Here is a 25,374-nt window from a genome sequence, read left to right as displayed (position 1 = left end):
TGGGTTTTTTCTAGAGGATAAAAGAAATAGATTAGTCTTGCAACAGTTTGATTCACGTCCAATGAGAGAGAGAGAGAGAGAGAGATAGATAGATAGATAGATAGATAGATAGATAGTTGCCACTGGTGGTGATCAGTGCGGACAACATACAGAGGAGATATCGTTGCTGTAGCTGATCTCCGTTTCGACATTTATCCCCGTATTTGTGAGTCAACAGGTCTGCAGCAAAGTAGTGCCGGACAGCTCAAAACCAACTGATGAGTTGAAAACTATTGCTCCAGTGTGAGACGAGACCATTCCCTTCCCATCCCATCCCATCCCAGAATAGCATCATCTCTGTGCTTTGATGCTTTTGCCATATGTTTGACTTACTATTCATTCGGTAGCGTAGGGTGTTGTGGAAGTTGGGGTTTGAGATAAGGATGAAGTTAAACCCGAGTCAACCAACATCATGCCCAATCAATCCACCGTAAGACTGACCCACGCCCCGCAGATGTATGTCTTGGGATTGACAGGGCATGACTCACGTTGCAATACGTGACTCGTAGGCAATCAATCAAGTGCCTGTTCCCTTGTTTCTTCCTCCACTTTGCTCGGTGAACACACTGTTGGCAGCTACCATGTGTTTCTTCCTTACGTCTTGCTAGGATAAGGTTGGTAGGACGCAATCGACCTCCAGTCCATATGCATTTTTTTCTTCTCTTTTTGTTCCTCGGATGGTCTTCGTCGTGACATGAGAAGAGATGAGCGTGTGCGATAATGTCAGAGGAGATTAGAATCACAAGTGTTTTTGTTTTTGGGAGTATTTCTAACATACGACTCACGATGGATGGTTGGTTACACGATTCGGTGCCATACTCATTCACAACCCCCACCGACCCAAAACCCAAGGCATGGGCACTGCCGACCGGCATGCCTCCGCGCACGTGCGGGTGCCACCGCCACGGCGCTTCCCCCGACCCCCCGGGCGCACGTGCAGCTCCGTAGGCGGGCAGGCGGGCGGCGCCGGGTCCAACACGACAACGCCGTGCGACCGCCACGTGAATGGTCGGCGCCCCGCCGGTGGGGAAGCCCTCCATACCTCGCGCCGTTCTTCTTCTTGTCTTCTCTGTTCATCTGCCTTTAGCGTAGATATGATGGGTCGGTAACAGGAAAAGAAGGAAGCAGGTAATCGATTCAGACTTGTTGTTGTGACTCGTTCGCAAACAAAAAACATAAAAGTGTTAACAAGTGGAGACTTGTTATGCTTGATCCATCTTATTAACAAATAGTGGAAACCAGCTAATAATGATCCGCAGGTAAAAGGAATTAAGATCGAGGCTTTCTTTCTTTGACTTAATTAGTGTGTTCGGTTCACCTGTGTGTTCTTAGAGCTGCTCTAATGTCTTCTCCAGGATAATGAATTGTACTCGCTCACGGATTTACTGCTTCGATTTGGATCACCGCCTGCACTCTGGCTATATTTGTAGTGTCATAACAGGACGCAGATGGGATCCCGCGTTGACAAATGAAACTTGCGAGTCCTCTTGCGTGCGGTCACGTCGGTGCGGGTGAAGAAGCCTCCAAGATGAAGCCAGCCGCCGGCTCGTGGGATTACTCCAACTCAAGCATAGTCAGTCGTTGGCCACATCCACTGTCTCGACTCGCTTCCTCGCCAACATTCTATGAACCATCGTCGGATGTCACGCCGAAGGTTCCGTGCAAACTGACAAGCAAAGACCGCACCCTGTTTTGAACTTATCATCGACAAGGAAAGCAGAGCATGTCGATCGGAGGCGAGTTTAGAATTACATCACCAGGAATTCTTTCTCGAGTTGTCGTCTGCAGGAGCACGGAACCAATGCCATGGAGCTGGAACAAGTGTGCACACATGAAACAAGTGGAGAAAAAGCAGCCATCCAGACCAGAGAAACGAGTGAAGATGATGTGCTTCTTTGTCATGTCAAAGTCGCTTCCCTTTTTTTTTTTTGGTGATTGGGGTCATGAACCAAGACATGACGACTTCTCAGTGTTGCCAACGCTGAGTGGGCATGAAATGGAAGCTCTGAATCTACAAGAACATCATAACATTACTTGAGAGAAAGGCATCCCTTCCTCGATCGAGAGTGGTAGTAGTTTGTACAAAGCTGAGATGACCTCCTAGCGAACCTACTCGTATACTATCTAAAACTCCAAAAGCGAAAAAGACAAAAGGGGAACCAAAAAAGAAAAACTAGCAGAGGAAGTAGGAAAAATGAGGGAGGAGAATAAGGACACCTATTTCTCTACATTTAACCGCTGGCTATTGTGACTAAAAGCTAATATCCACTGCTCCGACTTGTACTCTCCGATTAGATTATGACGATTTGCATTAGATGCCAGTATCGTCCATGTTCCATTGCTTGTGGCCCGGCCGCCATTTGGGACACTTGGGGCTGAAGAACCGGGACTTCACTCGCCCATCCAGCAGGTCGACGACCGGCCCTGCCCGCACGCACCGCGGCGCCTTATACTGGTTGATGGAGGCGCCCTGGCTCAGCGCATAGTCCATTAGCTTGTCGAACGTCCCTTCCGCCACCACGCGGATCTCCAGCGGCCCGATCGACTTGTCACACACTCGCCCCTGCCGGTACACGCTGTTCAGTGACTCCTCCACCGTCAGGCCGCAGTCCTCGAACACCGAGGGTGGCACCGGCGTCCCACCGGCACGCAGTTCCCAAAACAGCACGTAGTGGCCGGGGATGCTCGACGTGTCCGCGTAGCTGGTGTACTCCACCAGCGACGCCCCAAATGGCTCCAGGTTGTTCACCGCGTTACCCACTGCGTCGTGGAGCTCCACCTCGTCGGTCTTGTCGGAATCGATGCTCAACGCCACATTCTTCCGCCGAATGAAGTTGAATTGCGGTGCCTTGTTCTTGAATCCCGCCACCCTCAGCACGTCACCGATTCTATACCGATACAGCCCTGCGAGACATGTAAAACCAAACCTCCACTTTTAGTTGAATTTTGCCGCCGCCACCGTCTTGTTTAACTACACAAGTCGGTCGATGTCACTTGCCAGCGTAGGTAGTGACGACGAGCTCGTACTCCTGGCCGAGCTTCACGTTGACGAGGTCGACCAAGTCGTGGTGATCCAACTCCACACCGCCGTTGTCGCTGCATTTTTGGATGGGGAGGAACTCGAAGTAGGCCATGGTGGGGATCAACGTGTAGGAGACGTCACTGGGCTTGCACGTGGGGTCGAGATTGAGCCCGAAGTAACACTCCGACGACGCGTACATCGTGCACGTCAGCGGCAGGCAGTCGCTGTAGAAATCAAGCGTCGGGATGTACTGTGCCATGGCACCGGTGACAATCACGTCGACGTACTTGGTGTTGGGCCACAACCGGGATATGATGCCCTGCCACGACCCCTTGCGGCACTCGGTCTCGATCTGCAGCGCCAGCTCCGGATCCGGGCGCAGCACGCACGCCACCGCCTCGCGCACGGCCCGGTCGGTGATGTCGGGGTCGAGCTCGCCGGTCCTGATGTCGCGGCAGATGCTGGGCCAGTGCTTCTCCAGGAAGCGTATGGCGCGGATGAAGCCGGATGCAAAGACGGCGCCAACGCGAACCACCTGGGTTCGCTGAATAAGGCCGCAGAGGAGCTGAGAGTACATGCTCTGGTAGGAGTCCGAGCAGAGGATGGCTTCGTTCGGGCTGGTGTAGACGTTGTAGGGGTCAAATGGCCGGCTGAGGAAGTGGCGGCTCTTGTAGTAGCTGGTGAGCACGGGGCGGGCGACGAGGCCACCGGGAGTCCGCGCCTCCGACTTAACGAAAAGTAGGTACATTCCCTTGCCCTTGTCGAGGCCAGGCACGAATTGGCTCATCACCGGCATGAGCAAGCTGTAGAGTAGAGAGCGGCGGTCGAGCTCATCGTCGATCGTCGGCATCAGCTTCCGCTCGCCGCCCGACGTCCCGGAGCTATTGGCAAGACACAGAGGGCATGAACCACGATTAGCCGCGCAACACGTGTTGACCGTGCACGCTCAACCAATGATGCCACGCCGTATGGCAAAATGAGAAGCACACGCACCTGGTGAGGAATTCGGAGATGGGGCGGCCGGAGAGGATGGGGGAGGTGTCACCATGCGCGATGCGGAGGATGTCGGGCTGGAGATCTTCGTAGGTGACGACCGGGACGAGGCGCTTGAAGGCGTCGGGGTCGGGGACAGCTCGGCCGGAGAGGCCGTGACGGTGCAAGTAATCGGCGGCGGCGTTCTGCGAGAGGATCTCCACAAGCACGCGGCGCTGGACGACGTCGGCGTTCGCGGTCACATCTTCGATGAAATGGAGAGCTTGCCGGTGCTCCTCCGGAACCACAGCTGGTGGCAGCACGAGCTTAGGCGCTTCTGGCATGGTGGTGACGGTGAATCAAGCTGAAGCAACAACCTACGAGCTGTGATTCTTGTTGGGAGGGGGTTGGGGGGGGGGGGGGGGGGGGGTTGTGGTTTGTTGAAGTGGCTGACAGCAACGGAGATGGGGTTTGCAGAGAAATAATGAGAGTAGAGAGGCTGTGGGGGAGGGAGAGGATGAGAGAGAAGAAGAAGACTCAAGTTTGTCGATGTGTGCGGGAGGGGGGGAGGATCGTGACGAAGTATTTATAGAGAGAGGAATAGTTGTGGCTCACTCATGTTTCAAATCAAACAGTCGAAGCGAAAGGAAAGCCTTTTTTATGTAGCTATATAATAAGCTCTTCTTTTCATCCTTATCACCGTAAATTGGCAACCTCACGTAAACCCCATGTATTCTTCGTGTATAAGCTTCATGTATTATTCGCGCACTTCATACATTTGGAATGATCACATATTTGGTCAGTCCAAGACCTTTGCTTCGATGATTACTTTTTGGGTCTCATCATCCACCCATCCCTCGCTTACTTTTTTTCGATCCATGCATTTCGAGTGACGAAATTTAAGCGATGCCAGAATTTAAACGATAATTAAATTTCATCGACTAGCTTTACATGTCTTATGTGGTAGATTTTTTATCCATTAGCACGATTAGGTTTTACCAGTAGTAGTAGTAGTAGTAGTAGGGACGAATCATTAATCAAACTTTATCGAAGCAATGTTGTGGCAGATCAACATGACATTGCATACGATTAATTGATGGACTCTTCCGTATTTCCTAGTCACCAAAACGTGTATTTGAAACAAATTGCAGGAACAATAAAATACGAAAACGAATCATTGCATTACAACAAATGTCACATAAATACGTACGCACGCAGTAGGAGGTTTTGCCTACGAATCATGCCCGAGTACATATGTACTCGTATGCAGCAGCTACGTCGTGGAAGTGCGTATTGGCAAGAAAAAGGAGAGCGAATTGCTTGCACGAGCTTTATAACTCCATGGCTGGGATGGTGGTGTCTTGGAAAGGCAAGGTCGATAGGAATCCTCGTGCGTGAACCCTTTTTGTGTTGTGCCGTGCGACAGATGGATGGATGGATGGATGGATGGATGCGTTGGAGTCTCCACCCTTGCTTTATTTATTTATCGTACGCTCGACATGTACTGGATCGCGTGATCTATTCATTTGTCACCATGCACTAATTAGAGGCCAGCTCGAGAGCTAAGCTGATCGTTTCGCCTGGGGAGGAATCCCATGATGCATCGGCTCTATGGATGTAGCTGGTGAATTAACTTTCTTGGATGTGGAGAAAAAGTGTGTTGACGAACTAAGCTGATCATTTCACATTCGGACTTGGAGCTGCAGGCAACATGACAGGCGATGTCACATACCACTCCATGCGGGAAGAAGAAACCCCTTTTCCGCCTTCCTGGTGTACCTAAAACTTGCAAAGACAAAGACTAGAGAATAGTTGGGATTGGAAATCATTATCATCATCACCCGCCGAGAGAAAATTTTTACTCCGATGCACACGGTGCGTGTTTGGATGTAGCGAAGGAGGGTCATTCCTAAGCTTTGAGTTCACATCATTGAAAAGATAGGAGGAGGACTAAAGTTACGTACATTTTATTTTATCCACGGATCTATCTATCTATCTATCTATCTCTCAAAAGTTGTTTGAGTCTTGCTGCCAATGCGACCAATCGAATCGGATGCGAGCGATAGATAGCAACGATGCGACACTGAAACCGTGCAAGATGCATCAAAAAGCAAGCCGGGATGGATGCATCGGTCATGCTAGTGATCGATAGGCCACACGTTTAGCATCTTGTCGTTGATATGATTCCTGAGGTCGATCTCTCTTTCGTATCTGTGTGTCTTGATCACGATCATGGCTGAGATATTCCTTCCTTTCCATGGCTCGTCGAGTTAATGGATGTCGTAAACGCAGCGTCGTCAACCCAAGCTTTGCGCACACTCGTTCGACACGTCGGGCAGAAGCGGCGGGTTTTTCCTCGATACGCGTCGATCGGCAACGTGTGTACGTGGTGTGATGAGATACTTGTAAACCTTGTTTATCATCTATTAGTCGTATTCCTTTAGCTTAGATTTGTCTCCGAGGTGATGTGATCTGCGGTGGACGGACTTGAAGTAATGGAAGCAGCATACACGTAGGCCCTACACGTCATGTCAATGAGAGAGGATCACTTTGGGAGCGATTTTGTCAACCCGAACACTGTGAGCCCATCCATTTATGATACGAAATAGACATAAATTTTCTTTGTTTGTTTGTTTATTTTATTTGCATGGGGTAAAAAGAGGCAGGAAAAGAATCGCTCACCACAACGCTACCACATTAAATATTAGTCGACTTTTGGGAGAGTTGGGTGCACCAACGCAGAGAAAAAGAAGGTGCCGGCTCGTTAATTTCCTTTTTGAACTGACCTCGAAAGCTCGTGGTAGTCAAGTTAATTAAAAGAATGGTGAGGATTGTGGGGATCAGCTGGATCTGCACTCTCGTTACTTGTTCCATGTAAGGAAGTCTGGAACAAGAGTGAGAGAATTGTTTCCACTTGTTATCTTTTTCTTTTTATCATTTTCTCTTTCTAAGAAAATAAAACACTATCATTCACATGAATATATATACATGTAAACGAAACTCTCTCATTTACATGCACACACACGCTCTCCCTCTTCTCTGGATGACACTTTATTACGATGATCATACGTTTGAAAGCAAACTTGTGGTGTATATATATGTATATGTATATATATGTATATGTGTATATATATATATATATACATACATACATACATACATACATATATATTCCAGTCAGGAGCAGATTTGCAAGAGTCCCAAAATACCAGTTGCCATCTCGCACGCAGTACAGGATACTAACTAAGTAAAGACCGGGCGGTAAGTCCAGTGAAAAGGCTCTAGATACGGACGCATGGTTAAGCAAGTTGGTCATCGCAAGATGAAACAAATAGGATTCTCTGATACATGTCTGACCAAGCAAGCCCACAGGAAACTTCTTCAAGTTGGATTGTAATCAATGCAACTCTCAATCATCGTCTAACTAGTATGTTCTAGAGGTAGCCTATTGTTGGTTGCCTGCAGGCTCATGTTAGCCTTTTGTCTTGCTTAACAAAGATTACATCACAACGCCATAATCATTGAGTTCCCCGAAGAAGGGATCTCAGAAGTAGCTAGCTTAGTCCTGTCTAATATTCGTAGTAACTATTCCCTCTTCTTTTCTTCCAGTAGTAATTAAGCATGTGCTGTCGATATGGTGCGTCCATGGCGGTGGCCCTGTTGCTCATGGCCCGGTGCTTCAACATTATATATAAACAATAATGATTAATGCGTGGGGGTTGTCGAGTGTCTGCTGTCACCTATAGGAAACCGGTCCTCATGTCCCATTGATGGCTGTCAAATTCCTAGTTTTTATACCCTGGAAATCAAGCCTACTTTCTACTTTTCTATTGCCATTCCTTGTACGTGTAACGAGTTCGCAGCTGGGAATTAATGCTTGAAAGACACTTTTACTTCGGAACCTCCTGTGAAACATGGTATATATGTATGCTTTATGATGATGATGCTACAACATCTAAGTTTTATATGTCTAATACACTTCTTATGTATACTCACGCGTAGGATCAAGGATGGTTTGCGCTGTGAAGTGGTGCTATCGGGGACGCGACGTGACATAATTCTGCCGTCATATACTACAATGTGGAATGGGAATCAAGGCAATAGTCCAAACGAACAAGCAACCAAAGATGGATAACGTGTCTCTCCAACGAGCACAAATATGAATCTATCTGCATGGCAACAGTTGCAAGTTTGGCGGGATATGTACATCAGCAGCGTGTGCGCTAACGAAATATCCACACCTGCGAACGCGTGAACAACGACATGTCGGGTGGGTTCTTGTGCTGCTGTTATCAGCATGGCCCAGCATGCTTCTACAGCGTAGCCATCACAGTCTACTTCCCATGGCTGCTGCAGTCCCCAGCAATTGGCTTGGCGAGGCTAAAAGGTGAGACACCGATCCGATCTTTCTCAGGCGTGTCAACCCAGGGCCGCCGAGGCGCCCCTCTCGTCCGAGTCAGGGGTCAGCATGTACATATGGATGGATGTGATGGATCCCTGCATTAAGCTTCGGGCTGTTTCCCCTGGATCCTTGTGCAGGTCCCTTTCCATGGCTTTCCTTCATAAACCAAGGTAGGCGGGCAGGCATCTGTGGCTCCGGCCTCTGTTATCTTCTCCGCTAACTTTTGTTATTTCCCATTCTGTCATCGGTGGTGAGTCCAAATGCTCCATAAAGGGTTTCCTCACCTCCCCGCCCCTCCTCTCCTCTCCTCTCTGCGATGGCGATGCGTGGGTGCGGTTGTGGCGTCTCCATCTGTTCACTGTTTGGACACTAGTGTCTGGCAGATCGTGCGACATGGAGGGCCACCGAGTGGCACCGCTTTCGTCGACTCGTCGTTGTACAGAATGTTGCATTATTCTCCTGTCTCGGGTTTTTCCTGGTTCATCCTCCGACAGGGTGGTGTTGCAGAGGCGCAAAGGTTAATGGGGTTACGGAAGGAAGCTAGCGACGACTGTTTGTACATTACCGACAAAACATATGTCTCCAGTTGTAACGAGTGGTATTTCTCGACAAGGAGACGTAATGAATGGTGTTTTTATTCTTTTCAGAAAAGGAGATGTAATGATGGTGTTGACCTGAATGACAACGAAGCCATAACTACAGCATGATAATATCCCAAGCAGGTGCCTTCGCGAAATGCATCACCGTCATACAGTTAATTTATACGTTCGGGTAATATGTATGTCACGGTAGACGACAACGCTAAAGAGAGTGAATTGATCGATGATCTGGATATCTATCAATCTTTTTGTATATATACATGAGGGGGGAGAGGGAGAGAGAGACAGCTCTGTTTACCATCTAAGAAGGCGTGCGCACAGACATTAAGAGAGAGAGAGAGAGAGAGATGTATACCAACTAAGAAGGCGTGCGCACAGATATTAAGAAGAGAGAGAGAGAGAGAGAGAAAGATATGTCTCCCATCTAAGAAGGCGTGCGCACAGATCTTAAGAAGAGAGAGAGAGAGAGAGAGAGATATGTATCCCATCTAAGAAGTTGTGCGCACAGAAATTAAGATGGCAGTCGGTCGTTCCTACATGATTTCATCGTCTTCTGAATAGCGCCAAACAGTCGACGATCTTCGTGAATTGTTCATATCTTGTGCGGAGACACCCTTTCATTTATTAGCCATTATTATTTCTGCCTCTTACGCTACTGCTTGTCACCATAACACAGTCTTTTTAATTTGGTCGTACAGCTCTTTTTACTGCCCTGTGGATATTAAAAATCTTGAACTTCCCATACGGACAATAAATGACATTAAATCAACTGCCTACGCGCGGGCAAACTCTTCCGACGAGAGGAAAGAGAAATAGGCGATGAACAAGTATGAAAGATGTACAGGCAACTCATGGTTAATTAGGTCTATCTGGAACAACATAAAAAGTCCCAACCCTCATGTCGATCGGTTTCTCTTCCAGCTCCGCCGACGATCGACGAACAAGCTGTGACTGACGGCAACGCAGTAGTGTGTACGGTTTTGATGGCTGAAACTTTTGGCGTCTTACCGGAAGAGCTCATAATTAATGTTCCAATGGCGTAGAATAAAGCAGCACGGAGACAAAAGACGTCCTACGCGAATCTCACGGTGGGTGATTCCGTCCGCTAGGGATGACAACAAAACAACGACCGGATGTGGAAGTGGACAGAAACCGTAGGTCCTCCGGAATATATATAGCAGACACAAAGCTAAGAAGACATGACATTGTTGGGAAGCTTATAGCTCGGAAGCTTCTCAATTCTAACTCCAACCTCTACTGGGACTCCCGGTTAATTAAGCTTGCAACCGACGGACGTGACCCACCGTGGCAAGGAAGTCCCATTGTTTACTTTCGCTCTCTCTCTCTCTCTCTCTCTCTCTCTCTCTGGCTTGTTCACTTCCCATGTTTGTTATCCTCGCTCGGAAGCATGGAATTTAATTAGCGACTCGCACTAGCTAGCTAGTTGCCATCTTCGCGCTTGACATCATGCATGGGCATATATATACCACCTGAATCTTCCCGCGGAATGGTTCCACACCTTGTTCTGCCAACCTCTTAGAACTTTCTTGCTCGAGTATCGTGACAATTACACAAGTGCATCTTCATGAAACATGGATCGATGTAACCAAAGAACAAGACAGCCGAGACAGAAGCTTCAACGACACAAGATGCAACATCTTACATCTAAACCCACTTGTTGTTCCCGCTTTCATCAAGTTCAAATTTAGTAGGTATCAAAATCTGACATCTCACCCCGCCAAAGTAGTCTCTTGTTGATGCTACAGGGACTGACATAAATCTTCATGAATCCACACTTGGACCATCGAAATGAGTCTGTCCTTTCTATCACATCTTATTTGCTGTCGCTTTGCAAGTGTATTCTCGCTTGCCAATGCCAGTTCCTTCCGACAATACAGTCTCTTTTTTATCTTAATTACTCAGCTAAAAGAAGTAGCAGCACCTGTTGATTAATCTGAATTTCACGGTTCATCGTAGTCATGAATCGCATTTACCTCTCTCCATCTTCATCATTTTATCTTATTCCTTTGATGTTTTGTGTTTCAGGTTTGCATGATTATTCTTATGATGAATTCACCGCTTGCGTTGTGGGCTCGTTGCAACTTTCTTTATCCATGATAGGGGAGGGGAAACAAGTCTTGGATACCAAAAGAACTACTAATAATACAGAGGATCAACGATAAAAGCACAAACAAGAAAATAATTAATAAAAAATTTATATGGTTCAACACTTGTGTATAAAAAAAAATAACCAAATAAATATAATATGTCTCTCTTGAATCAACTCAAATTTAAGTGTGGAGTCTCTTATACTAAATCTCTCTTAGGATCTCTAATATCAATTAAAGAAAAAAAAAGAGCAACTCGAAATGTTTTTCCTTTCTATCTCTTTTACCAAAATCATGAGGTACACAAGGGTTTCTTTTCATACGTGAAATCATTCTTCAGATAATTTTAATTTTAAAGTAATTTAAATCATATTAAAATTCTGAAAATACTCGTCCGTCCCCTCGTTGAAACGCCCAAAAAAAGAAAAATAGACGCTGTATAGCTCCCTCCATATCAATCGTCAAATCGTGAGTCGCAAAATTCAAAGGTTGGTAGGCAGAAGGAGACAACTAGCAACACTTTGCATGACAGGCATTGGAAGATCATATTTTGAAGGTGTTTGGAACACTTGGAGATGATAAAGGGAGCATTAATCGTGGGTGCATGGAGGAGGACAAGGTGGATCCTTCAATCTTGGAGATGACGAAGACTTGAAAGGAAATACGTTGAACGATCGGTTCCCCATGCCTAGATTCCAGTCCCAAGGCGTCGTGGGTTTCCTCCGATCAAAGCAACGTCTGATGTCATTGTTGAAGGGGTTGCAAATTAAAGGTGGGTTTGGTTGTCTCCAAGCGAAGGGCCTCCTCGCTCGGGAGAACCAGCATCATCAAGTACCCATTAAAGTATCCTTCCTCCAGTCGCAGAATGACATTTGGTGTCTGAGAGTACTCTTGGGGTTGAACATTCATTCATTCATTCATTCATACGCACTGTTGGTCTCGCTTTGCCATATCTGTGTTACTGTCGTGGCATCTAGCAATATAATAGTAGAAGGTAGGAAGGGAGGAACAGGGAGAGGACCAGTGGTTTCTGTTTGGATACTGTTCTAGAACATGCTTTTGGATCACCATTGACTTGGCGTCAGTGAGGAAACGATGAGATGTCTTGCTCATGCAGGGTCTTCTTCTACTCTTTCTAATGAGCCGAGCTGAGCTATGTATCTATCTATCTTGTCCACTTCCTCTGCTTCTTCCGAGCTGTGGCAGCAATTCAAGAGTAGCTGGACAGCTTGTTTCACGTTTTAGTAAAGATTTGATCACTATCTAATCCTCTATCTTTTAACTTAATCGTTGCACATTCAGAACCGCCGCATGTCTTCCGTGGGCATATAAATCACATTCATGGCAAGCCTCTTCGTGCATGTGCATGCATACTGCTACGCATGGGAACTCCGACATGTAGCATGCATGCCCCTCGATCGACGTGGCCTGCTCGGTCGACGGAGGCAATCGATGGTGGTGTCCTGTATCCCCACAACTAGTGCAGTGACCCAAGGGACGACACCCTTCACGATGATATATTCAATGGACGCGTGATAGAATATCCGAGTTGAAGAGGAGACATCTCTCGTGTGGATACTGGACGAAGCTTGGGACTCATGGCACAACAGGATCAACTGTTGTAAGCATTAGGGGAAAACCGGCATCAGTTCTTGATCATCGAGCTTTCACTCTACAGCTTTCGGCATGGCAGGACTAATCCATTGGTCCCCTGGCCCTATCGCGTGGTGGCGGTGGTTTTGCACCTGGAAGCAACTTCCGACAGCGAGCAAAGATCGCCGCATGTCGAGCGGATAGGCTGCAGAACGGAAGAGGGATGGAACCCATAGGGGAAGGGAGGAAGGACCAGAGGAGGTGAACCGATCGATGGGACAGCGGACGCAGCTTTGGTGGGGGCCATCACATTAAATTTCTTCTTCCTTTTGTAGCCATCTTCGACTGTTACATTCACTGTGAACTTTTTGTTTTTTGTTTGTGGCAATGTGGGCGTGGGAGAGTGATGGGAATGGTCAGTAGACACCGAGCTGCATGATGAGGGCTTCCTGTTTCAGAACCTGCAGGTCGCATTTTGCTGCTTTTGGGTTGGACTCTGGAGGAAACCTTGACAACACAAAATCTTATCCATTCAAATTCCTCATGACATGTATAAGATACACTGATGACGGCTGATCGTGTCAAAAGTAGTTTTGGCACGTCCTCAAGATTTCTCACCATCTTAATACGAGTCTTGATGCGTTGGTCCAACATTGGCTTCAGATTCTACATGACGGGTTCATCATTTTTAGCACATGATCATGACAGTGAAATAAAAAAGTCCTCCTTGCTCTTTAACTGAGTCATAATCTCGTGAAATAACGCTCATAAGCTCTACTTACAGAACAAATACTGATGTAGCTAATAGATTGTAGACCGTCAGCAGAAGGAAACAAGAGATAGATGGTTACTTTTAGAAGAAGAACTTCACAGGATATGATCCATCGTTCTAATGGTACAAATAATATCTCGATGGGCACAAGAATCAAACAACCTTGCAGTATTAACAACCAGAGATAAATTGCAGAAAACAAAGACAAAGACTGTACATATATGTTTTATATTTTGAAGTCGACCTTTTGAACATTTATGTTCATCAGATCAAGCAGATGTCTTAAGCTTCTTTGCCATTACTGCAAAATATCTTCCCTGATGAAAAGCTTGCTCCAATTCAAGCTCAGATGGGACTCTGGTACCATCCCCAGCATAAGTGCCTGCACCATAAGGGCTGCCTCCCTTCACCTTCTCCATCTCAAACATACCAGCTCCAAAGGTATAACCAATGGGCACAAAGATCATTCCATGGTGAACCAGCTGAGTTATTGCAGTCAAACTGTAAAAAAGAAAAAGAAGGTGACAGCAAGTAGCATGGTGGTTTAAGTTCTTTATGAAGGCTTTGGAATCTAAAGATAAAGAATGACATGTATATAGATGACAAGCTTATTTCCTCAATCTGACTATGGCAGCAAAGCTTATCATATAAATGTGGGTACAATGATAAAAGCTAACAGAAACCGACTCCACTAGCTTCGGGTAGTGGCTTTTAACTCTAATCACAAAATCTCCTAAATGAACAAAACTGAAGACAAGAATGGCCTTTAGCTACTTAAAGATGCCAAATAACATAAACATGCCACTGAATAACCCAACGAACACGATATTTTTTAAAAAATTGTTAATAACAATTTGTCGTATATCCATGTTATTTGGACTTGGTTCAGGAAATTGTCATGGGATGATGACCAATGAACTTGATTTTGCCTAGAGCGGGCCATATATCTACAGGTATTTATCGATCCAGGCATGAACTGAGACATGGACTGTCTCATTTTGGGTAATGTGATTTGCTTTTCTCTTTTCTAAACAAGTTTTTTTATTTTTTAAAGGCCTGGATGCCTTTAGGCTCACGACTCGGAAGTCGTCTCTTGCTATGCATCGTCCGACTACCGCTGCTTGCTGCCTGCTCTTTATCATCATCCACATGCTGCCCACCTCTTTTTAAACAAGTACACCTCTTCTTTCTCTATCTCCACTGCCTCCTTTTCCTTATCTTCCTTCCTCTTTCCTTCTTTTTCCTTCTTTCTTCTGCTTTGCTCTTCGTATGCTTCCTTCTTTCTTCTTCTTCATTCTTCCTTTCTTCTTCATTTTCCTTCTTCCATGTTATTCCTTCCCCTCTACCCATATCCTCCAGCAGAATGGAACCATGGTACATGCTGACATACCGTGTATCAACACATGTATATATACAGAGAAACATACTGGTTCTGCCATCAACCGGACAGGTGTGTATCCAAAATTGCATTCTATATAAGTAACCTCTAAAGGCAAGAAGCCATGCTGTTCCAAAGATCTTACATTTTAAATGATAGAACTGACAGCATAATGGTGGTTTACTGTGAAATATAACATTTAAGAATTATGAATGCAACCTAGATTTTATTCATAAGAATTATAATTGAAGCCGAAAAACATGAAATCAACATCTTATTCATCTACCTGAAATCTAAAGACTAATAATCCTGATAGCTGACTTGTGCGTAAATAGGGACGTTTCAAGAGAATGCAACATAAGTAATATTAAAATCTTCTTTGCTAGGAAGTATCTTACGGAGTAGTCTCCTGTCCACCGCCTTGAGATCCAGTGCTATAGAAGATTCCTGCAGGCTTGCCTGCAAGCTGTTGAGATCTCCAAAGACCTCCAGTTGCATCAAGAAATGCTTTGAATTGTGCAGCCATCATACCAAATCTAGTTGGAAATCCAAATAGAACACCATCTGCCTCAGCAAGTTGGTTTGCTGTGATAATTGGTACTTCGCTTTTAGGAGGTGCACTCATTTTCACAAGAACTTCATCAGGGAGGATTTCAGGTACCTGCTCAGTTGATGTAAGTCCACATCAATGACATGCAATTAATGGATGATTCGTTTTGCCAAGCATTCCTAATGTGTATGGACTATGGAAAAAGTGTTTTCGTAAAATATTGTTCTTACCTCCAATCACAAATTTTTCACAGATCTTTACTGAGAAAGCATTTAGTTTAATAATGTACCATCACCTAATTCAGAATAATAGATGTGTCGATATTTGACACTAGAAAGATTCTTAGACCAACAAGGAGGGAAGACAAACAGGGTAAACAGTGAACCATGTAGCTTCCTAATTGCTGTGTCAATACAGGTTTAGTGCATCATATAATGTGGTATCATATCCTATGGATAGCAATGGGGGAGTGGAACAGATGAAAGCACCAAAGCAACCAAAATTTTCTCAGAAGGATGTGGCACAGTCAAAGAGCAGACTGAAACAAAGACCGGGAATGGAATTGCTCCTGAGATGCTTTTTTTGGTATTAGCAAATATCTTATCACAGAGATAACATTTCCTTCCATCTAGTAAGCTAAGTCAAACGTGACTAGTTCTGTGGACAACCAGCATTAGAAGCATCTGCCAGAGGGTTCCAAAAATATCATCTGGCTTTGGTTCTAGAAGTGACTTCCAAGAAATAAGATTAATGGTTCTTAATCAAGTTACCATACATAAGAATATCACTTTTAAGCATCACAGTGTGCATTATTCTCAGGTCCACGTAATCCATCACACCAGCAATTAACAACTTAAAAGACAAATTCATGTACTTCTGCTAAACACCTATCTGACATTCTTAGAAGTCCAAATCAGCACTGATCGAAGACTTTGACATCTACAATGATAGTCCGAACGTAATGCAACTAGGCCAAACACAATCAAGGAACCTTATAATTTGTTAAATTGAAATCAATTCTAATGGAATCCAGTCGCACAAACCTGCCACATTTTAGCTTCCACTCCTTCAATAGATGAGGCACCTTTTTTTATCTCTTCAGCTAACCTCTCAACATGGCCATACATAGAGTAGTATCTGTTCAAGCATCATAAAATTGTGATGTTCATTAACAGTAATAACTACTTTCAAGTTCATGGGTTACAGAATGCTAAACAATGCCTTTCTACATATATATTATACCTTATTTAAAGAAATCAAGAGACATAATTGTTTATACCTTAACATGCTTTAGCAACCCTTACATATTTGTAACCACACCAAGTAATTAGTCTTGTACTATTCTATGAATTAGCTAAGGGCTGACACATCATGTTGGTCCCAATTTTGAACTATCATACATGGCTAACCATGTAATGTAGGGGACACAGATAAATCAGCAAAACTACTATCTTGCTAATAAGTCAATGTAATTTGAAAGTAGATGAAAAGAGACCTCCCATTTCACTTGTAAAAGAATGAATTACTTCTACTATTTTTACAGAACTACGTTTCGTGACAGTAAATATGATGATCTTTAATCTTGAAACAAGTAGATATTGCATAATCTAATAATAAGAAATTAAAAACTTATACTCTAGAAGCCTATATTTGATGCTTCAACTATTTATTCCCAAACAGAAAAGAGAAAAAAAGGTTTCTAGATGATAAATGTTTTGATTAGGTTATTAGTATTCCTAAAAACTTAAGTTCATAGGAAGGAGCCTAATATTTTTATAAGCTTTAGGATCCCCTTTCATGTGCAAGTTGATCTAGGCTAGCTTGATACCTGAAGGTAAATCCAAGTATATGACATAAATACTTCTAATTAAATAAAGAATGAAATAAAGAATGACAGATCTAGGAATTAAACTCGTTATGTGCGTTGATACCATGATAAATAATTTGATTAAGTTACCAATAATTCCAATTTTATGGTGCAAAATCAAATGAAAAGCGAATATTACACATATATTTTAAATTAAATATTAGGTGATAGATGTGAGAATCGTACTTATGTCTTGCTTTCACTCTATGATAAATATTTTGATTGGCTTACCTGGTAATATTAAGAGCTTAAACGGATAGAAAAGTGTCCAATATATTTATAACGTAAGATTAGATATTCATGAAAGAATACGAAACTTTGGAGCAGAAACAATCCAATAATTATATCAAGTACCAGTAGCTAAGAGGATGTTCTTATGCATATGATAGCTTTGTCTCTAAAAATGCATAAAGCACGGGAAAATTCTGGTGAGCTGTCCTGGTACAAAGCCAGATAGAAAACCGCATCAGGCCAAGCACAATTATGGAAGGATCCAAAATGAGCAGGCCCTCCATTAAGTCAGGAATAAAATTGGTTCACCATGTTGATGGGGATTCATAGTGTATGGAACCGATCTAAACACTAAAATTGTACCAAGATTAAGATAAAGGTATCATTTTTCGATTCATTTTTTTATGCCTTGTACTTTTTTCAACGTCTCTAATGGTGGGTCGCAGGCACACAATAGCTCTCCTCCTTAGCACAAAAGAGCTCAAACATGCACAGCAACGAAAAGAGAACAGAGCTAAACGACCAGGAAAAGTAATCCAATTACTTTCAGAAACAATTTGCAACAACGAACGCGAAGGAATTCCTAACATTATAACTTAAACTAACTTCAAGAGGAACAAGACATCAAACTGTATATTTTGAATCGCGTTCTCCTGAAAGAAAATTCTCACGGGAACAAGTGATCAACAGACAAATACGATGGATTCCAACGAAGCCAGAACAAGGGCAAGAAGCAAAACTGAAACTATCTGTCAAGTACACCCCAAAAGAATTGCTCTAGGTCGTATATCCTTGTGTGAAAATTCGAAAGATCCCAACCTTATCCATGTCTGAAGAAAAGATCGATAGAAAAAAGGCTACAGAAAAAAAAGGAAAACACAACTTTTAAACGAAAAGAACAAACAACAGTGAAGAATCAGAAACAAAAAATGGTATCCGTAGGGACGCGGAAGAAAGAAGAGAGCAAAGGAGAGACAAAATAGGGTTTTGAAAAGCTTACACAATAAAGACTTTGGTGGCCATCGATGGAGTTGTGGGAGCTCGACCGAGGGACTCCGAATCTGTGAGAAAGGGTAGAAGAAGGTGAGGGAAACACAGCTCCCCTTCTGGGAGGGGAAAGAGGGGCAAATAACGGTCCGTCCGTTATGTCTAGCGAGGGCCGAACAATGGTTCGGTTAGTTTCCGGTCTAGTGAAGTCCTATCAATCATTGATCACGTCATTCTCGTGGTTGGCGCACGGAACACGGTTTCTTTTCCCATGTGACTCTGCATATCTGCGGAGTCGAGTCGATGGTCGCATTTGGTTGGACCCAACCTACGTGTTCTTTAAGCTAAACTTGGTAGATTGTTACCGATTGGTCCTCTAACTATTGCTTATACAGTAATTGTTGTGATTCTTTATGTCATGGTTTCGGAAGAAACATGGTTTGGTTCGATCACGATTTTATAAGTTCGTTTGCGTGGTTACACAGAAGGAAAGCTTCTCGCAGAAGGGACGAAGAGTTATGGTCGTCGTCTCCTAGGGTGTTCTCTGACGAATCCGCGAGGGGCTTTAGGTCCCGAGTCCTTGCACGATAGGTCAACGCTTGAGATGGGAGTTTTGGCTTACCCCGCCAAAACATAAGTTAGTTTTTGTAGATAGTGAATCATGTTTCTTGGCATCTCCTCGGGAGTGATTTTTATATCTTTCGTAGGGAGTCAACTCCCCCTATGTTTATTGGTGTCTGTTGATATTTTCGACGAGCGGTTTGTATGTTCTGGAGCCATCCTTCTGACCCCATGCCTTGCAGGGTTATATCCTTGCTGGCAAGCATCACTTGATTCCGAATGGCATGGATTTGTAGTGCGCAGCTTCGAAACTAAGTGGCGTCGCTTTTGAGTTGGGTTGCATCGCTTCAAAATGTGGTTGTTTCCAGATCGATCTATGTTGTTTTGCATTGCTTTTTGATGTGCGCATTGTTTTGACTAGAGTGGCGCCATGTGTGATCTGAGGTGGCTGTCAATTGGGTGGTGCCAAAATATCCCCTATCATTTTCTCCCCCATCGTAGAAGTGTAATATATATCTCTCATAGGGGATTTGAGGTGCGCCTTTTGTGTATTTCTTTTGGTAGCTTCTTTGCTTATTGTTGAAAAAACATGTTAGCTCACCTAAAGTGCAAACCTTGGTTCTTCACGCTGAGGTGCATGGCTTAAGAGCAAGTAGGCTCGGCCGAAGAGTAAGCTTTGGGTCTTCATATTGAGTGCACAACTAGAGAGTGTATGAGGTCGACCTAGGTGCCAACCTCGACTCTTCATACTGAGGCGCATGGCTCGAGAGTGAATCCTTTTTGTTGGGAAATCTATGAGCGACATCACATGCACAGCGGAAAAATATAAACAAAAATATCATATTTTCACAAAAAGGTTTCATCGTCATGTGAAGATTGGTACACAAAACCCATAAAATAGAAAACCACGTGTGAGATAGTTGTGTTACCTAGGGAGATCGTATATCCTTGAAATTCTGTAAATCTATGGGAGAGGATGAAGGAGGTCAACTGCCCTCCTTTCTAGTAGTGATCCATATGGTAGGGGCTGCAAAGATGCTCCTCGAATCATTACCTAAATCTCCACACACCCTTGTTGGTTGAGGAGGAAAATGGAAGAGAAGAATAGGAGGTGACAGTCAAAAAGGTCTAACATATGGCCATTTGATTCCCTCCTATTTATAGAGGTCTAATGTCAACTTAACCCTAATGGATCCTGCCTTATTGAGTATTGTATCTTCATCTAATTACTCAAGCTTTTGATATCGTGTCCCAACACCTTCTATATATTAAAATATGTTATGGGTGCATGTGAATAAAAAATTTGATATGTGAGCATTCTAATGATACATCGCACCCCATCGACTAATGTGTCCCGACCTACGAAGACAATGACTTGATGTTAATAGGATAATCAATTTGATCGAAATAATAATTGGTGTCCCTCGATATAAATTATTACTTTGTAACCGCAATGTCCGATGTTTTAATGCATAATCCCATGCCTCAATGATAATTAGACAATCAACACAATCATTCCTAACATTAACCTCTACCTTGACTCAATAGTCAATGATGATAAAATCTCTCTCCCCCTCGTTCCGGATCCCAAATTTTGATGAGAAAATCAATTGGTGTACTCCCCCCCCCCCCCTCTCTTAGTACATTTATGATCATAATAATAGTGACAAGTGTAAAAGCGACCCCTGATCAGATTTAAATCCCTACATGTATCTGACAATCAAATTTTGATTTATCAACAACAAACAAAGAACGTACCAAATTCTTATACACGTGTGCCTAGAAACATTATTATAGTAACACAACCTACATTCATTCATTTACCAATATGTTGATATATATTTTCCCTCTCCACGTCAGATAGAATGGGCCACTTGCAAATCACCGAAAAGACAAATAAAAAAAAAGTATGCTTGTGTGCAAACGCACAATGATTCACTAAAAAAAAAGAAATAATCATGCAAAACGAAGTTAGAGTGACCATTTGCAATAATAGAGACATCTACAGTTTCTTGCTTTGCTTTGAATAGTGGAACTCACCCTATGCTATCTATCTGCCCTGCATAAAGATAAAATTTGGAGTGAGTAAAAATCTTAATCAATTCGGGTTAATTCTAATGAAATACGGTTAATTCTCTACCGTATGTCAGTCAACCTGGAAATATGTTACTGTTGTGGGACTTGAACATACGGTAGAGAAGAAGCACAAAGTTAGCTACAAGTTATCCAACCAGTTGTGTCAACTTAGAAATATGTTTCTGTCGTGCGACTCCACCTTACGGTGGTAGAAAAGAAGCACAGATTTTTGCGAGGAGGACCCCAGAAAATTAACAAGCCCATCACCTTGCCTGGAAGAAACTACGTGGTGTTGTTAGATAAGCCTGACCCACTGCTTCACAGATAGATCATGGTATAGTCCACATGCTACACGTCAATATTATATTTGGATCTTGGTGACACTCGAGTGTTTGGCAGCATCAAATTTCTGCCGCACATACGCCCCTAACTTCATGGAGAATAGATGCTAAAACAGAGATGTGGCTGTCGTGGGAAAAGAGAAAAGAGAGAGAGAGAGATACGCATGTCAAACGGAATCCCAGTAGATCACCGGCGACAATTACATAGCCACATGCGAGTTTAAAGCACCACGGTGGATCATTTGTCCAGAGATCACCTCCGGCAGTATGCGTAACACCACTTAATTCCCTTACAGAAACGAAATATCTACACAAAGAATTAATGTTGGTAAATTTGCTTGCACTTTTGGGACTCTTGTACGCCGTTACCTTTCTTCCATAGTAGCTAGGAGACGAAAGTAAAGATGAGTGTCTTTACTTCAGAGATGGGTGGTCAGCCAGTCGTTGACGTCTACGAGCTCCAGATTCCGGTAAACATACTCCGAAATCTGCTGGTAGACAGCTTTTTGATGATCTTCTTAGCATCGGCTGCCTCCGTCTCTGCGAGTTTCTCCAAGTGTTTCGAGTACCCAGAAGCCATCATCTTCCTCCGCACACTCGTGCCATCGGTCAAGGACACGAGAACAGTGAGCAAGAACTTCTTTGTCACCGACTTCTCTTCGGGATCGAGCAGCTGCAGGATCCGGTCCACGTTTTCATCTTCTCGAACGAATCGCCTCCGGTTTCTTTGGATCGATATCATCCCGGATAGCGTCTCAGCAGCCATCTCCCGGACCTGGAAAGATCTGGCCTCCAGTAATTTCACGAGCTCAGGGATGAAGCCAGCGTCTCCCATCGCCTTCTTGATCGCTTCGGATAACCCAGAGAGGCGAGCGACGGCTTTAAGCGCAGACTCCTGAATCGAGATTTCGCCGCTCCTTAATAAGTAAAGAACACAGTCGAGGAAGCCGGAGCTCATCAAGTAGTTCATGGAACTTGGAGATGAAAAGCATAGGTTCTCGATGGCCCTGAGCGCGACCTCTTTGGCCTTGGAGGAATGGGGAACCAGTGACCCAAGCACGCCTTCTACCATCACCTTCTGCTTGATGGCAGCGTCCTCGCAGGCCAGTATAGTCAAGAATTCGATGGCTTGGATTTGTGAAGCTTCTTCCTTTGATCTGGAGAGCTCCACAAAGATGGAGACTGCCCCTTCTTCCACCATGAACCTTCTGATCTCTTCGACGCCGCTGAGGCTCTTCAGCACGCCACAAGCTGACCGAATCAACTCCCCGCTGCTGCTGGCATCACCACAGATTTTGAGAAGCGTAGAGACACCTCCTTGAGCTGAAACCGACCATGCATTGTCTGAATTCTCCGTCAATTTCTTGAGAGCTCCAGCTGCTCTCTCCTTCGCCAATTCACTTCCCATCTCCAGTGTCCGAATTAATGGCGCGACAGCTCCAGCCATCACAAGAGCTCCCTTGTGTGAATCAAAACCAGAGATGACTGAGATCGCCTATGCTGCCTCCTCTTGAACGCCTTCGCTCTGGGATTCGAGAAAGCTCACTAGTAGAGCAACACCTTGGGCTACTTTGGCGACCAAAATCCTCACGTACTTGTCGTCGTCGCAAAGCACCTGCTTAAGGGCGCTCAAGGCCCGAAGCCTCATCTCCGAATCGCCAATCTTTAACCTCGAGATGAGATCCTTCACGTAGAACCGCATGTCCTCCCAGCTCGCACCAACTCCTGGCCTCGAGACGACGATGGCTTGTGAAGACGTCAGAATCCCGGATGCGTAGATCTCTTCCAGGCGCCTCATGAGGAGGTGAAGCTTGGATGCTATCACATCAAGATCACTCCGCAGGTGGAGCTTGCCACCACCGTAGGACTCATCGTTACACCTATTGGCCAGCACCTGTGTCTCACTCGCAGTCGATTTTATAGCTTGTAGTAATCCGACGAGATCAGAATTTGTTGCAGAGTTGTCGCCCTCTGCTGCAGCGGCCAAGGAAGAGTGTATTTGTTCTAGCTTGTCCCGGATCAGCTGCCACTTTGCGGGGAAGGATCTGACGGAGTAGGAGCAGGATATCAAGAGATTGATGAGCTCCGTCGCTCGGTGGAGGCTAATCCCTTCAGGTTGCAGAGCTTTGGGGGCGACTTTCCCTTCTTCCTCTTGGTCCATCTCTGCTTTCATGGACTTGGAGTGGATCCTGGTGCGGCTGGTTTCTGTGCTCCCTCTGGGTGCAAATGCCTGAATTCTGCTGATTGTGGCTGGAGGTGGAGAACGATTGGTTCGTTCCTCGGTGGGAGGGTGGTCTAGAAGAAGAAAAAGAGATGTTGTTTGTTCACCTTGGCTATCCAAGACGACGGTGGTGCGTCGGTCCCAAGCCTCTCTCGACCTTGGATGTCGATACCACGTTGAGTTGGGAAATCTCGATGGGCTCAACGATTGAGCCGATGACCATGCCTAAGCTAGTGGTATCGTCTGTTGAGCTAAATAGGGGAAAAAAAAAAAAAAAAAGGAGCAACTGCTTGTATCTTGTTAGTGTTTACATTTACCGAGTGAGATTTGAGAACATCTTGATGGGGATGAGTAGGTATTGAGCAATCTCAATTCCATTCTGATAATGCTTATGACGTCGGTCGGCTTACGTTGAATTTGAATATTTGGAACTTTTCTACATCATGTTTACGTAGGGCTGGCTGACTGGCTAGTTAACAAGCATGCAGACATGATGCATAGAATGGCTGCTGGCTGAGTTGTTGATTTGAAAACACCTGGCTTCATGCCACGTCGGTCATTACGTTAACAATATTAATGAATGGGTGGGGTAGGTAGACCAGCCGAACTCAGCTGATTCTGTGCGTGACCGCATCTTAGTTATCTTCCACTAGCTCCAAAATTATGGAGGCATACTTTTATTATGTTCCGGAGTCGGCTGTTACGAACACGGTGGATAATTAACTGATCACAAGGAATCTGAGGTTTGAATCCTCAGATTCGATTCAAACACACATGCGGGTTCCTTGCAAGTTGATTCCTTCCCTCCTTTTTCTCTGCATGTTACGGAGTGTTGACCTTTTTATTAGATCCCGAGCGTGATGTCGTTTCGGAGTCGCTGCATGGCGTCGTCCTCCCATTTGCAGGTAAATGTCATTCGTGAAAGGATACAGACATGGGATCCCGCACGAGGCGCGTGTAAGGCGTGAGTGGGGAGGCGTTACTCGTGACCTCACCGTCCAGCGTGACTAATGCAAAAACTATATATATATAATAATAATAATAATAATAATAATAATAATAATAATAATAAACTTACCCCTTCTCTCTCTCTCTCTCTCTCCTTATTATGCTTGTTCATTTGTTTATCCCTGTCTTCCCAGAGCTAAAATTTAGGAAAAATGAAAATAAAATTAGTTGTCTAATTTACCTCATCTCATATCTTCTGGAATCGTCAAGGCTCGTGAGGGGTGTTTTGGTCCCGCGAAAGCACGGAGACGGCGTCCGTGACCGTCGTCGTCACGTAAATATTCTGCGAGCAACTCAAAGAACCGATCCCACTCGGTCTCCGTTTCGCATCGCTCACCGGTGACAACAACGTAATCTATGCTTGCCTGTCTTGAATTATTCTGCCAAAAACCTAATTTTATCTCCTGTCTTCTTCTCCTGTGTGCGAGCGATAAAGGCCGGTATTTGAGCGATTATTATTGTTAAAAACTCAAGTCTATTCCACTGACACTGATGGAAAAAAATAAAATAAAAAAGTGTATGACCGAGTTTTGATGATTTGGGGGGTGCAGTTGTCAAAACCATCTCTTTCTCCGTCGCAAAATTAAGAAATAATAGTTTTTCTTTTTTATCATGGAAAATCGAAAAATAGGAACACAAAATTAAGA

At 44.5% G+C, this 25,374-nt stretch overlaps 4 protein-coding genes across 5 annotated transcripts; all 4 read right to left on the bottom strand.

Moving 5' to 3' along the window:
• Positions 1-2,025: 2,025 nt before the first annotated feature.
• LOC103991034 (probable indole-3-acetic acid-amido synthetase GH3.1) lies at positions 2,026-4,584 on the bottom strand. Its single transcript, XM_009410393.3, has 3 exons — positions 4,055-4,584; positions 3,038-3,942; positions 2,026-2,943 (listed from the first exon to the last, which is right to left on the bottom strand). Exons 1-3 carry the CDS (start codon positions 4,375-4,377, stop codon positions 2,351-2,353), a joined length of 1,821 nt encoding a protein of 606 aa, XP_009408668.2. The 5' UTR covers positions 4,378-4,584; the 3' UTR covers positions 2,026-2,350.
• Positions 4,585-13,560: 8,976 nt separating this feature from the next.
• LOC135583462 (probable NAD(P)H dehydrogenase (quinone) FQR1-like 1) lies at positions 13,561-18,685 on the bottom strand. Of its 2 annotated transcripts, XM_065115654.1 has the most exons (4): positions 18,534-18,685; positions 16,479-16,572; positions 15,284-15,546; positions 13,561-14,008 (listed from the first exon to the last, which is right to left on the bottom strand). In XM_065115654.1, exons 1-4 carry the CDS (start codon positions 18,554-18,556, stop codon positions 13,777-13,779), a joined length of 612 nt encoding a protein of 203 aa, XP_064971726.1. In that variant the 5' UTR covers positions 18,557-18,685; the 3' UTR covers positions 13,561-13,776. The 2 variants fall into 2 exon arrangements, with proteins under 2 accessions (XP_064971726.1, XP_064971727.1); XM_065115655.1 differs by lacking the exon at positions 16,479-16,572 and having other exon boundaries at positions 18,534-18,665.
• A 3,147-nt stretch (positions 18,686-21,832) lies between these two features.
• On the bottom strand, positions 21,833-23,705 carry LOC135616332 (vacuolar protein 8-like). The gene has a single exon (XM_065115523.1). The coding sequence runs from the start codon at positions 22,943-22,945 to the stop codon at positions 21,950-21,952; it is 996 nt and encodes a 331-aa protein (XP_064971595.1). The 5' UTR covers positions 22,946-23,705; the 3' UTR covers positions 21,833-21,949.
• LOC135616333 (uncharacterized) lies at positions 22,994-23,671 on the bottom strand. Its single transcript, XM_065115524.1, has one exon. It carries the CDS (start codon positions 23,669-23,671, stop codon positions 22,994-22,996), a length of 678 nt encoding a protein of 225 aa, XP_064971596.1.
• Positions 23,706-25,374: the final 1,669 nt, after the last annotated feature.

This window comes from Musa acuminata, chromosome BXJ2-7 (genome assembly GCF_036884655.1).
Source record: "Musa acuminata AAA Group cultivar baxijiao chromosome BXJ2-7, Cavendish_Baxijiao_AAA, whole genome shotgun sequence".
In the NCBI taxonomy this organism is placed as follows: domain Eukaryota; kingdom Viridiplantae; phylum Streptophyta; class Magnoliopsida; order Zingiberales; family Musaceae; genus Musa; species Musa acuminata.
The sequence above is the reverse complement of the archived record's forward strand: the minus strand, read 5'-3'. Positions and strand labels throughout refer to the sequence as shown.